At 42.4% G+C, this 14220-nt stretch overlaps 1 protein-coding gene across 1 annotated transcript; it reads right to left on the bottom strand.

Annotated features, from left to right (window-relative positions):
* Positions 1-252: 252 nt before the first annotated feature.
* LOC146553023 (tripartite motif-containing protein 16-like) lies at positions 253-3898 on the bottom strand. Its single transcript, XM_085255396.1, has 3 exons — positions 3658-3898; positions 3232-3318; positions 253-2743 (listed from the first exon to the last, which is right to left on the bottom strand). Exons 1-3 carry the CDS (start codon positions 3896-3898, stop codon positions 930-932), a joined length of 2142 nt encoding a protein of 713 aa, XP_085111522.1. The 3' UTR covers positions 253-929.
* Between the last annotated feature and the right edge of the window lie 10322 nt (positions 3899-14220).

Below are 14220 nucleotides of genomic sequence, written 5' to 3'. Positions count from 1 at the left end.
ATTTATATTTGTAAAGTGGATATGCAGTTTTTCAGTACTAATATAAGCATTTTATATCATTGCTTTATTGACAGATGTTTGGTGTTCAAGGTCAGGCATCAGTTTGAAAAAAACAAACAAACACACTGAGTTGAACTTGAACTTCCTACTGACAAAAACTAAAATTGGTGCAAAAATAACCAGAAACATATAAGAAGCATCCTGGAGGTGCTGCAGACAAGATAGGACCAATAACATGTCAACAGGAAATCCTTTTTACTAATTTGTTTATTTCTTTTTAGATTTTTACTCTCCATTTTAAGCCATGATGTTTGCTGATACTGTGTTCCTACTGTTTGTTCTCATTAATAGTTCTGTTTTTAACATTCTGTGCTGAAGCTGGAGGAAATGTTTCTACAGTGTCAGATGATACAGCTCCAAACTAAATAAGTGACTAACTAACGATGCTTTAATACACTTTACTATAAATTATGATATAGTGCACTTTCTTAAAATTTCTTATTGCTCTGTAATTAATTGTTTTCTTTATAAATGTACAAATGAGAATAAAATCTGTGTGATAAAGGAAGGTCTGTAGACTTCTCTGTTAAGATCAGTGAAGAGAAACAACAACATACAAATACCTAAGAAAAATATTCAGTAAACATTTAGAAGATAGAGAAGTTTATGTTGTCATGTGGAGAAATTTTTCAAATAAAAATATCCATAAGCATTGATAGTCTCCATGGCTGAACAGACACAGGAAAGAGCTCCACCTATAAAACGTAAAAACATCAAGACAACATGTTGAAGATGTCGAGGTACTGCCCATAATGTTTGACTGACATCTGATTTATGTGCAGCACATAAATACCACAATAATGATGGAGAGAAACTAAAAGGGAACTAAAATACAGATTTAAACTTACAACAATATGAAAGACTTCAGTCTATTTCACTTTAATCAACTCAGCAGTGGCTCCATAATAAAGCCTCAGTCCAGCATAGAGCGGCTGAGTGAATGTGGTCTGGACTCTGTGGAGGAGAGTCATGGTTTCAGAGACGCTGTAGAAGGACAAAATACCTGCTCTGTGATCCAGGTACACTCCTACTCTGGAGGAACGAGGACCTGAGACAGGAGTTTGGATGTTGTTGTACCAAAATGTAAAACTGTTGTTGTAACAATATAATGACCAAGATTTGTCATTCCATCCAAAAACACATTCACCTCCTTTTCTGCTGATATTCTTGTATGCGACTGCTACATCAACTCCTCCCCCTCTCCACTCCACCTCCCAGTAACAACGTCCAGTCAGACTCTCTCTACTCAGGACCTGAGACCACCACCAAGTGAATCTGTCTGGATGATCAGAATAAGACTGTTGTTGATTCATAAATGTTACTTTTCTGTTCCCCTCTGATAATAACAGACATGTGTTTGCTGTGTTTGGATCCAGTGTGATTTCACATGAATATTTTAAGAATCCAGCTCTGGTCTTTGGCTCTGGTTGTGACAGTAAAACATCCACTTCAGTGACTGTCAGTGAGATGTTTGTCCGTTCCTCTCTCAGAATGTCCTGTAGTTTATCTCTGACCTCTGACACAGCTGCTGTCACATCCTCAAAGTAGCTCAGAGGACGGATATTGATGCTGGATGAGTCTGTAGACTCACTGAGTGCTGACAGTGAGGGGTAGTTGTGTAGAAACTGGATGTGATCCTCTGTGTGTGAGAGCTGCTTCAGCTCAGCATCTTTCCTCTTCAGCTCAGTGATCTCCTGCTCCAGCTTCTCCTGAAGCTCTTTGACTCGACTCACTTCAGTTTCCTGCTGGGATCTGATCTGCTGCTTCACATCAGAGCTTCTTTTCTGGATGAGATGGATCAGCTCAGTGAAGATCTTCTCACTGTGCTCCACTGTTTGATCAGCAGACTGATTGATGGCCTCCACCTCCTGTTGAAGCAGCTTCACATCTTTCTCTCTGTCCTGGATTCTCTGCTGGATGTTTTGTCGACTCACCTCCAGCTCTCTCTGCCTCTCAGTCCTTTCTGCTGCAGCTGAGACTGTGTCGTGGCCTTTATGTTCATCCACAGGGCAGAGATAACAGATACTCTGCTGATCAGTACGGCAGAACATCTTCATCACCTCATCATGACGAGAGCAGATGTTCTCCTGGAGCTTCTTGGAGGGCTCCACCAGCTTGTGTTTCTTGAATGAAACTGCAACAATATTATGAGTCTGAAGGTGTTTCTCACAGTAAGATGCCAGACAGACTAAACAGGACTTGAAGGCTTTCATTTTTCTTCCAGTGCAGACATCACAGGCCACATCTTCAGGTCCAGCATAGCAGTGATCAGCAGGAGCAGCTTGGAGTCCAGTCTTCTTCAGCTGCTCCACTAAAACTGCTAACATGGTGTTTTTCACCAGGACAGGCCTCGCTGTGAAAGTCTGTCTGCACTGAGGGCAGCTGTAGATTTTCTTCTTTTCCTCTTCATCCCAGAAGCTTTCAATACACTTCATGCAGTAGCTGTGTCCACAGGGAAGAGCCACCGGATCCTTCAGTAGATCCAAACAGATCGAACAAGAGAAGGTTTCTCGGTCCAGCTGAACTCCTTTCTGCGCCATTTCTCCTCTCAGTGTCAGTGACTGTGTAAGTTTCACTTCCTTATTATAGAAACTGGTCTGATCTGAACAACAAGTGTTGCTGCTGTGAATGGGGCCTGCCAGCTCTAACACACGTTGGTTACACCCATCTTCATAATGTAGATCTAAAGGGGAGGGAACACAGAACGATATGGACAGACAGGAGGTGCTGAGCTAGAGAGCAGGAAGAAGAGGAAGGGTTTTCATGCTGCGATTCATTCCAGAAAGCAGGAAGAGGCTCTGTGTTTAATTGTTTTTCTGTTCAAACCTTTAACTAAATAATATAAATGTCAATAACTGGATGCCTCTCTATTCTTTTTGTTAATCTGCTAAATGAATAGTTTGTTTCTTTTAACAATTCAAATAGCAGAAATGAACAGCTGACAGCTTGTCAGACTCAGACTGTAAACCATAGAGACAGTTTATATATACATTTAGTCAGGGCAGTGCAGAGATGTTTAAAGGGGCGGGTGCTCACAGTTAAAAAGGGCACATAGAAGCAGGCTGAAGAACAACAACCCACATTCATCAAGAATCTAATATGGAATCACATCACACTACATCACTGTCATCAGGTGGGCACAATGCAAAGCAAACGTAGCCCATTTTTTACCTGATGGGGTACAATGTTGCTGTTTGGGGGGTTGCTTCTGCTCTTGCTGCTGATAGTGCTGGAGGGCAGGGCTGTGTTGATCTGAGACTGTAGAGATTAAACAGTCCACAGGAGAGAGGGTAGCTGATTAAACAAGTGTTATGAGATAATAATAAAACGCAAAGATTGGTCACGGCGCTTGGAACCATAAGGCAACAAAACTGGGAAATAAACTAAGCTCTGCCTGTGAATCACTCTTTGCCTCTCTTCTTCCTTCCATCTCCTCATCTCATCTATCACATTCCACTTGCTGTCCATCTGAGAACGAGGCACAGTTTGCTATTGAATTCATCTATTATTTAATTATACATTTTAACAACTCTTGCACCTAATCCCCTTAGGCAGAGCAATGAAATGCACAGCTTTGGAGAACAGAATAACTGTTACCTGAGGATGGTGGGAGACCAGTGATGAAGTCCAGTGCGATATGAGACCAGGGGCATCTAGGAACGGGCAACGGAGGCCAGCAGAAGGTGAAACCTAAACTGGAAAAAACTAACACAACACAGAACTGAAACCTAAAATGGAGATGCAGGGAGACGACACAGAATGATGCAGGAAAAAACACAGATGAACCGGCGAGGAGCACACGAGGACACATAGTATAAATACACACAGGGGGAGACATGGAATGGCAAAGACACAGCTGATCCTAATTGACTACACGAGACAGGGGGAAATGTGACCAGAACACACTAACATAAGACATGGACCTTCACAATAAAACAGGAAATGCACAGAGACACGGTACAGACACTAAATAGAGGGGAACACAGAAACCAAACTCTAAGAACTAACTAAGGCTACATTCACACTGCAGGCGAAAGCGCATTAAATCCGATTTTTTTGACCCTATGCGACCCTATATCCGATCATGCTATGACAGTGTGAACGGCACAAATCCAATATTTTCAAATCTGATCTGGGTCACTTTCACATGTGGTACTGAATACTGAATCTGAATATGCAAATTAGGGGAAATTTACATCAAATTAAATGAGTAATGGCTGATTTGATGACCAAAATCAATGATGGTACTTAGAAACACATGACATTACACATTACATTTTCATGCAGTTAGAAGTTTGAACCTGCAGCTTTATTAAATGAACACCTGGTATCCAACAAGAGTTTAGTTTAAACTTTAGGAACAAAAAAGTAAGAATCAACAGAATTAAACAAAGAACCAACAGCACAGGAAAGTTTAATCTTCATGAAAAACACATGCAGTGACTTCAACGTCCACAATAACACAATGTGTTTGGGCTTATGTGTGTCAGTTTCCAGCTTTAATCTTATGTAACAAGACTCTTTATAGGTCAATAGAGGAATGAAGTCATTGTTGAACTACAGCTTGTGTGTGTGTCACCTCCACAACCTACAACAATAAAATATGATCTTTGAGTAGTGATATGGGAGTAAAATATACCATACTGATGTGAATAGGAGGTCATCTTTTCCCTCGGCTGTTAGGGTACCTGGGTCGTTGACCCAGTGTTTTGTGTTTGTGGTTTTTTGAGTCTTGTTTAATCATTATTCTGTTCTCTGTGTATCTTATGTTTCCTAGTTATCAGAATCAGAATATTTTATTAATCCTTCAGGATTAATAAAGTATTCTGATTTACTTTATTAAATCAGAATTCAAGGGCTTACGCTCTTGAATTTATTCAGTATTTGTTGTTTAGGTTGTCTTGGTTAGTATTTGGTCCCGTTCATGTCTTTGTCTCATGTCTTCTCTCGTCCCTTGCTCTCTGTCCTTTTTGCTCTGCTGCAAACAGAAAAAACTGGAGCTTCTGGTCTTGGCCAGATCATTTCAAAGTCAATGAGACTTTTTACCAGATAAAAAAATAAAAAAATATAAAAGTCTTCTACTTTATGATGGAAATGTTCTTTCTGGCTCAAAATGACAGCATTTATCTGAATCTGTAGAAGAAGAAACAATCTCGGAAAGTCACTTTACTCTGTGTCTCACTGGATGTTCAACGTTTTTAACAAAAGAGAAAAAGAGAAGCATTCTTTGATTTTAGTCTGTTAGCCCACAAGCTGAGTTTTTATCAGAGTCCTGCATGAGTCAGTGTTATTTCACTGAGACTGTCATGATCCAAGCCGCCAGGAACACACAGGCACAAATGTAATCTTCAAAAAAATGGGTTTTATTATACCCCAAAAAGGACAAAATGATTACAAAAATTCAAAATAACAAAAAATAAAGTTTGTAAGAACCAAGTGGGCCCATAAAAGAGGTTACCTTAACAGACCGCTACTCAAAAATCACTTAACAAAAACATAACTCAAACTGACCTGCCCAAATGAGAAACAGCTCCAGTTATATAGCAAATGAATAAACCATTATATAAACCAAAGGTGAAAACTAAAGGGATAACAGATAACCATCATTCAAGAAGAACCCCATTCCCCCTGCATGATCACAATAGATGGTCCAGTCCACTTTATTGGCTTCTGCATTTAAACCAGCTCCACCCTCAGCCTCCTCTTTCAGCCAAACCAGGAAGGACTGGAGCGGAGGTCAGGTAACTGAGAAAGAGCAGAAATATAATCAATATAACATACCTATATAAAATAACAAACAATGCAAAGCAAAGTCTATGCCACCATTTGGGCTATAGTTTAGTGCTGTCATGCATTACAGGTAACCTCAAAATATCAAATTAGTTAACTTATGATCACAGAAACTTTAAAGCATAACGTAAACATAAGACAAAAGACCAAATGAATATTACCTAAGTGTCTCAGTTGTGTGGTTGCATGCACCCATCACACACTCCCCCCCTTCAGCAGTGAGCTGGAACAGCGAGAGAGATAGTCCGCTGTGCAGTTGTTCCTGCCTGCGATATGCTGAATGGTAAAACGGAATGGCTGCATCGCAAGGTACCATCTGGTAATTCGTCCATTCGTATCCTTCATTTTCTCCAACCACTGGAGCGCCTTGTGGTCAGTTTCCAGTGTAAATTCCCGGCCTAGGAGGTAATACTTGAGGGAATCAAGTGCCCACTTGATTGCTAAAGCCTCCTTTTCCACCGTCGAGTATCTCGTCTCTCTTGGGAACATTTTACGGCTAATGAAAGCCACTGGGTGTCGCTCATTGGGTGGTCCCTGTAGAAGAACAGCCCCCAGACCCCTGTCAGAAGCATCAGTTTGAAGAATAAAAGGTTTCTCAAAATCTGGGGTATACAAGACTGGAGTCTTACTGAGGGATTGCCTGATGTCCTGGAAAGCTGCCTCAGCCTCCTCCGTCCACTGAATCTGGTTAGGGCACCTAGAACCTGTTAGATCAGTGAGGGGAGACGCCCTGGCAGAGAAATGAGGGATAAATCTGTGGTAGAACCCTGCCATGCCAAGAAATGATCTAAGTTGTTTCCTTGTCTGTGGCAAACTGCAGGATTCAATGGCGCTGATTTTGCTCACTTGTGGTTTTATCACCCCATTACCTATGACAAATCCCAGGTATTCAGTTTCAGCCTTGGCAAAAACACATTTTGCCGAATTAGCAGTCAGCCCAGCTTCTCTGAGACGCTCTAGTACCTTTTCTAGATGTTTGAGGTGCTCCTCCCAGGTTTGGCTGTAAATCACAATATCGTCCAGATATGCTGCCGCGAACTCTGACAAACCACACAGTACCCGATCCATCAGCCTCTGAAAGGTTGCAGGGGCTCCATGCAAACCAAAAGGCAGGACTGTGAATTGGAATAGCCCCCATGGTGTCCGGAAGGCAGTCAGTTCCCTTGAGCGCTGAGTAAGTGGCACCTGCCAATAGCCTTTGCAGAGATCTAGAGTCGTCAGGTACTGGGCTTTCCCAAGTCGCTCAATCAGATCATCAACCCTAGGTGTAGGGTATGAATCGAACTTTGAGATGGCATTCAAGTACTTGAAATCAATACAAAACCGCAGGCTACTATCCTTCTTTGGGACCAAAACCACTGGGTTGCACCACTCGCTCTTAGATGGTTCAATGATCCCTAGAGACAACATTAAATCCACCTCCTTCCTCAAAGATGTTAACAGCCGCTCTGGAATCCTATAACTCATACGTCTCACAGACGCTCCATCCTTTAATATAATGTCATGTTCAATAACATCCGTCCCCCCAGGATTCTCCTGAAACACCCCAGAGCTGCATAACTCTTTCACCTGAAGCTGTTTTTCTTCTGAAAGGTGATTAAGGTCCACCTGCTGGAGCACCCCTGAAGGAAGATACTGCTCCTCTACCTCTTCCTCCTCATGAATCTCCCTTATCAAAAGAACTTCTGCTCTCTTTGGCCTCTCCACCCACTCCTTCAGGAGATTTACATGCAAAACTCTACTGGAGCGAGAGTGACCCGGAGTTGCCAGCCGATAGGTGGTTTCTGCTGAATCTGAAAAGGTCCCTGCCATTTAGCTAACAGCTTACGGTCATCACTCGGAAGGAGTACAAGTACCTTTTGTCCAGGTTCAAATGACCTCTCCCGAGCTGACCGATCATACCAGACCTTCTGATGTTGCTGGGCAGCTCCCATATGAGCTTGGGCTAGCTCAGTCATCTTCTCAAGTCGCTCCCTCATCTGTATAACATATGAGATGACATTAGTAGCCCCTGCCCCACTTCGGTCACCCTCCCACATTTCTTTCAGCAAAGAGAGGGGCCCCCTTACTTCGTGACCATATAACAGTTCAAAAGGTGAGAAGCCAGTAGAAGCTTGGGGTACTTCTCTATACGCAAAGAGCAGATAAGGCAGCCACTGATCCCAGTCAGTACCAGTGTCATTCACAAACTTGCGCAACATCTGCTTCAGGGTCTGGTTAAAGCGCTCCGTCAGGCCATCCGTTTGAGGATGGTATGGAGTAGTCCTTAGCCCTTTGATGCCAAGAAGCTGGTGGACCTGCTTTAATAAAGTTGACATAAAATTAGTCCCACGGTCTGTCAGGATCTCACGAGGGAATCCCACCCTTGAGAAAAATTGCACCAGACAAAAAGCCACAGACTTGGCCTTTACAGATTTCAGAGGAAAAACTTCAGGGTACTTTGTGGCATAATCAGTTATTACCAGCATGTAACGGTTCCCTGCCCTGCTTTTCTCAACAGGTCCGACAACATCCATCCCCAACCGTTCAAATGGGGTGCTAATAACTGGCAAAGGCTGAAGTGGAGCCCTGGAGGGGGTTTTGATGGAAGTCTTTTGGCACTGAGGGCAGCTTTTACAAAATTGGGCCACGTCAGCACGCAGGCCCGGCCAGTGGAAATACTTCCTAATGCGAGCCATGGTTTTATGCTTCCCTAAATGTCCTGCCCACGGCACAGAGTGCCCCAAATTCAGTACCACCTCCCTGACTCCACTAGGAACCATCAGCTGTACCTGTGATCTTTGCCGGCGATAAAGAATGCCATCTTTCAGAAAAAATTCCTCACTGCTGTTAATATCTGGTTCCATCTCATGTCCTTGTTTTTTGGCTTTCTGAAAAAAGGGTGCTAATACTGGATCATTGTGTTGCATCTCAGTGATATTAGCTGGGACTTTAAAGTCCAAAGGCATCTCAGGTTCACAGACGGGAGATGCTTTCACAATAGTATGATGAAACTTCTCTCGCCTCCTCTCCCTGCGGGACTTGCGCAATTTCCCGGGTGCCGTCTCTAATTCTGCCTCATAAAATGGCAGAGCACTAAGGGTCTGAGTGGCATCTGCTGGCTTCCTAGCTTGAGCCCTAGTTACTGCAACATTGCATGTGTGGCTATAATCCAAAAGGTCAAACAGCACAGGTAGATCTCGGCCTAATATAACAGGGAATGGCAAATTATCCGCAACCCCAATATTCAGGAGATAAACCTGTCCTTGCACCTTGATGTATAGATCCGCTGTTGGATAAGACTTTTCATCTCCATGAACACAACAAACAGGAATCGTTTCAGTCATATTAATACTATTTAAGGGGACAAACTGTCTGTGTACAAGAGTCTGTGTACTACCTGTATCAATTAGTGCCTTTAATGTATCACCATTAATCTCAACTGATGTCATCTTTAACCCTCTGTCTAATTTTATCTCAGTTATCATGGCTTCGGGGCACAAAGCACATTTGGGTTAATTTAGCTGAGTTTTCAGGGCACATGGGCTTTGTATGACCTTCCATACCACAAAGATAGCATACCAAGGTTTTGGCCGGGGACTTCAAAGACCCATCGGGTGAATGGCTATATGAAGCCCTACTCACATTGGCAGCTCGTCTCTGCGGGAGTGATTTCCGGCTGTCCTTCGTTTTCCAAGTCATAAAGCTCCAAGGCTGTCCCTTTTTCCGTGCCGCCACAAAAACATCAGCCAGCTTTGCAGCCTCTGCAGCAGAGGGTGGATTATGCTCTTTTATCCACACCTGCAACTCAGGAGATAGCATTCGTAAATATTGCTCAAGAATGATGATTTCCCCAATGTCCTGAACGGTTTTATCTTCAGGGTGGACCCATTTTACATAAAGCTCCTTCAGCCGTGCACACAACTCTTTAGGGCTTTCTGCAGGGTTTACATCAAGAGATCGAAATCTCTGCCTATAGGTCTCAGGATTGATATCATGTTTATAAAGAATAGCTGCCTTAACCTTATCATAATCCAAAGAATCATCAACATCCATATGTACATATGCACCTCTTGCTTTGCCCGTAAGCAGCGGTACAAGGTGAAAAACCCAATCATGTCTCCGCCACCGACAGGCCAGTGCAATGCGTTCGAAGGTAATCAAAAAATGTTCAATATCATCCTCGTTGGTAAGTTTTTGCAACTTAGGCTCCAGAAAATGGGACTGACCTGATAAACCAGTAGCTGATATACTAGGACCAGCTTGAGGAACAATGTCGTCATCTAGAGATTCTGGATCAGGTGATTCAGCTGCCTGACCTTCAGGCACTGGAGAAGTGCGGGCTTGTACTTCTACCTGTAACAACTGAAACTGGTGTTGAAGTGCTTTAAAATGTTCTTCTTGCTTTGCACTTTCCTCCTTCTGTTTAACCTCTCTGGCCTCCTGCTGCCCCATATGTGAACGGAGAAGAGAGATCAGATCCGATATCGTTGGTTCCCTACCTCGGCCCTCAGTGCTGTCTACCCCTCCAGAAGTTCCATTCTCCTCCTGTTCTCCATCGACTTGTCCTTCTGAGCCCATTTGCTGGCTTGGTACATCTCCTCGGACTGCTCTCGCACTCCGTGCTCCTCTGCATGGTTTGATAAGGAGTGGGGGGGGGAAAGAGAAAAAAAAACAAAAAAAACCTGTGCCTTTTTTGTGTGTGTATTTTTTCTTTTACACTGGCTGAATCCCACTGCTGCCACCAATTGTCATGATCCAAGCCGCCAGGAACACACAGGCACAAATGTAATCTTCAAAAAAAAGGGTTTTATTATACCCCAAAAAGGACAAAATGATTACAAAAATTCAAAATAACAAAAAATAAAGTTTGTAAGAACCAAGTGGGCCCATAAAAGAGGTTACCTTAACAGACTGCTACTCAAAAATCACTTAACAAAAACATAACTCAAACTGACCTGCCCAAATGAGAAACAGCTCCAGTTATATAGCAAATGAATAAACCATTATATAAACCAAAGGTGAAAACTAAAGGGATAACAGATAACCATCATTCAAGAAGAACCCCATTCCCCCTGCATGATCACAATAGATGGTCCAGTCCACTTTATTGGCTTCTGCATTTAAACCAGCTCCACCCTCAGCCTCCTCTTTCAGCCAAACCAGGAAGGACTGGAGCGGAGGTCAGGTAACTGAGAAAGAGCAGAAATATAATCAATATAACATACCTATATAAAATAACAAACAATGCAAAGCAAAGTCTATGCTAGTGATGGGCAGATGAAGCTTCATGAAGCACTGAAGCTTTTCATCCAATTGGTTCACCCCAGCGCAAAGCTTCTTGAAGCTTCATTTGCTCTAGTAGGACACCTACTGGACGTAAAAATAATAGCTGGCATGAATTTGAAGAGTGTGGCCTTTTGCACACAGCCTGTAAATGTCAACAACAAAAGGAGTGTGTAAAACATGTATATTGTAGTGATGGCAGTATACTGTGTATATTTATACTGGCAGTATGGGAAATGATTATTTGGAAATGCTTAAAATGCAAATGATCATTTACTGTGAGGTGAGGTGTGGTTGGGGTGTGGACAGTGGTTGTGCGGTTGTAACGTTGAGGTATGGACAGCTACACACTGAGGCTTTGAGCCTCAGTCCTGCCTGTTCACATTTTATTCTGTAAAAACTAAATTTTCACTGCTTTTATGGCCTTTTTAGTGGGGAGAACATAGCTAGGATTTAATGATTTAACACATCTTTTGAATCCTTTGTCCTCCACAATGCTAAATGGCTGGGAGTCCTCAATCACCATGCTGACCAGGTCTTCATCTATTTGAGATTGTTCTCCTGAGGAAAGACAATAAAGACAAAGCACAAATATAAATATCACACATGTAACTTATTACAGTTGTATAATATTGTTATATCATTTAGTAACATTACTGCATGCTATATTATCATGGCATTTGATGGCTCACCTGGTCTTGCTCCACAATCGGTGTCCCCCTTATTCTCATGCAAAGCTCTGTAGTGCCTAAGCATGGATGAGGTGTTGTTGTTATATCCCAGCTCCCTGGCACATAGCAAACACTTCACCTTGTACAAAAGTCAAGACAGCTCAACATAAATTGTGTTGCAGCATCAGTATCATGAAAATACATCTTCTGTAGAAATTTACATACCTTGTTGGGAGGAATAAAATCACAATGTTCCCACACAGGGGAGGACATCCTCCTCTTCTTAGCTGGCTCCATTCTCTCCTGACTTCCTCTCCTCACTCTCATAAACCTCCAAACTGTCTCCAAACTCTCACTAACCGCAACTCTCCATCAAACACCCACATTTTGAATGAAGTCTGAGGGTTTATATCGCTGTCATATCTCGCGGCAAAGTTCGAACCACTTCATGAACCAGTCACGTGGTACAGCCGGGCAGCGAGGCTTCGGACGTCATCATTTTCAGCTCCTCCCATAAATGAAGCAAGCCTCGATACGCGCATCGCGGAAACGCCCCCTCAATTACCCGACACACGCTCCGAAGCCTCGATACAGAACGTCACATCACTACAGGTAACCTCAAAACGTCAAATTAGTTAACTTATGATCACAGAAACTTTAAAGCATAACGTAAACATAAGACAAAAGACCAAATGAATATTACTAAGTGTCTCAGTTGTGTGGTTGCATGCACCCATCACAGTGACCATCACAGTTTTACACACCTGTTCTGTATGACTTTGTCTCAGGTTTGCGGTGATATCCAGCACTCTGAGCTGATGGCAGATCTGGTCAGTCCACAGTAGCTTCAACCACTAAATTATCTCTAACACATCACCAAACCAAAGTCTTCCTGCTAAGAGTACATCAAAGGTGAAAAGCGAGCCTAGAATGTCATCATTTCTGCTCTCCTCTTTCTTCTTCTTCTTCTGGACCGCACACATCTGTCGCTGCCCTACTCAGGTCGATCTAATGAAAATCAGCCAGAAATAATAATCAGAAATCCAAATGTAGAATTTATAGTTCCCCATTGATGCAATTTGGTTATTAAATTTAAGAAGCAGTCTGTAATGCTCACCCCAGCATAGTTGAAGCAGATCATCAAAGCATGCTGAACACTTTCTACCATTCCACATGTGCATTTTCTATCCAGGTACTCAACAGCACCAAACCATAATTGTGAATCCATGGCTTTGATCTGGTGAAAATCACCCTACCCCTACTGTTCATCTTTACACACAACAGATGGTGTTTCTGTATCTTATGACTGAATGAAAAGTAATGACAACCGTTATTTTCAATCTTCCATTGCTTCTACCTGTTGTTTCTCTGTATTATTGTCGGATCTTTACCTTCAAATAAAGTGCCTTCAATATAAACTGCCTCGAGGTAACTTGTTGTAATTTGGTGTTTTATTAAGAAAATTGAACTATTGTGGCAGAAAAGTTGGATGCAAACCAAGACTAAAAGTCCTCAGGCAGGAGTCATAGCTGGGCTTTAGCATCTGGGTCACCCACTTTACCCAGGGAGCTAAACCAGCATCTCCAACAGGTGATTTGTTTGTCTGGCAGTTTCAGGCTGGGAAAGCTTGTTAAACTTTAACAAAACATTATTTGGCACCAACGTGAATGATTTGGGTCATGTTTATCACGTCTGAGTCAGGGAGCAAAGGTCACCTCCTTTATGCAGGATTTCACCTTATGCCAACAGGGGAAAAAAATCACGAGTTCTTAAACAAGCTGTAGGTCATGTTACTACACACATTTCAATATGTAAGCATTTCATCATGTTTTAGAGTCTCAGAGTTATTTCAGCCTCATCTTCACATATTTTCACAAATATTCACATTATCTCCGAGATCCAGTTGTGAAATTTTTTCCCTCAGTGTAACCGATTGCAACACAACAAATGACTGACCAGTGATTAGTGTTTTACAGTGATTACGACAGAAAGCCTGTTTCTGCCACTGCTGCCAAGCATTTGCTCTTTTCAGCTTGTTCAATTGTGGAGGTTTTTACATTCTTTACCTTACAATATAAAGCACCTTGAGGCAACTGTTGTTTTTTGGCACTATATATAAATATAAATGAATTGAACTGGTAGCAACTTTATGAATGAGAAAATGAAAACAAGTGTCAGTCAGCTGGTTCATGTCCAGCAGGTGGGGAGGAATCAGTGAGTCTGTTACTCCAGTTACTTACTGAGAGGTAAAGTTAAAGAAAACGAGTTTCCTTCATCGCACTAAACCTGCCCACTAAACATGACCCTGAATGAACCCATATGTAAAGGACTGTAGGTTTTAAGCAGGCTCACGTAATGGCAACACAATAGATGAGGAAAGTGGGGGAACTCTGACGACATCTAGTGGACATCTTGAAGATGACGGGTCTGAACA

This window comes from Mchenga conophoros, linkage group LG18 (assembly GCF_057382185.1).
Source record: "Mchenga conophoros isolate Kocher_MC1m ecotype Shallow Benthic linkage group LG18, M_conophoros_male_GT1.1, whole genome shotgun sequence".
NCBI lineage: Eukaryota > Metazoa > Chordata > Actinopteri > Cichliformes > Cichlidae > Mchenga > Mchenga conophoros.
Note: the sequence above shows the minus strand (reverse complement) of the source record. Positions and strands in the feature narration are given on the sequence as shown.

Excerpts from the sequence above, each read along its gene's own strand:
- LOC146553023 (XM_085255396.1), bottom strand. The coding sequence starts at position 3,898 with ATGTCTCCCCCTGTGTGTATTTATACTATGTGTCCTCGTGTGCTCCTC. Across the intron at positions 3,319-3,657 it reads TGGTCTCCCACCATCCTCAG|TCTCAGATCAACACAGCCCT; the intron begins GTAACAGTTATT and ends TAATCTCTACAG. Across the intron at positions 2,744-3,231 it reads GCAACATTGTACCCCATCAG|ATCTACATTATGAAGATGGG; the intron begins GTAAAAAATGGG and ends CCTCCCCTTTAG.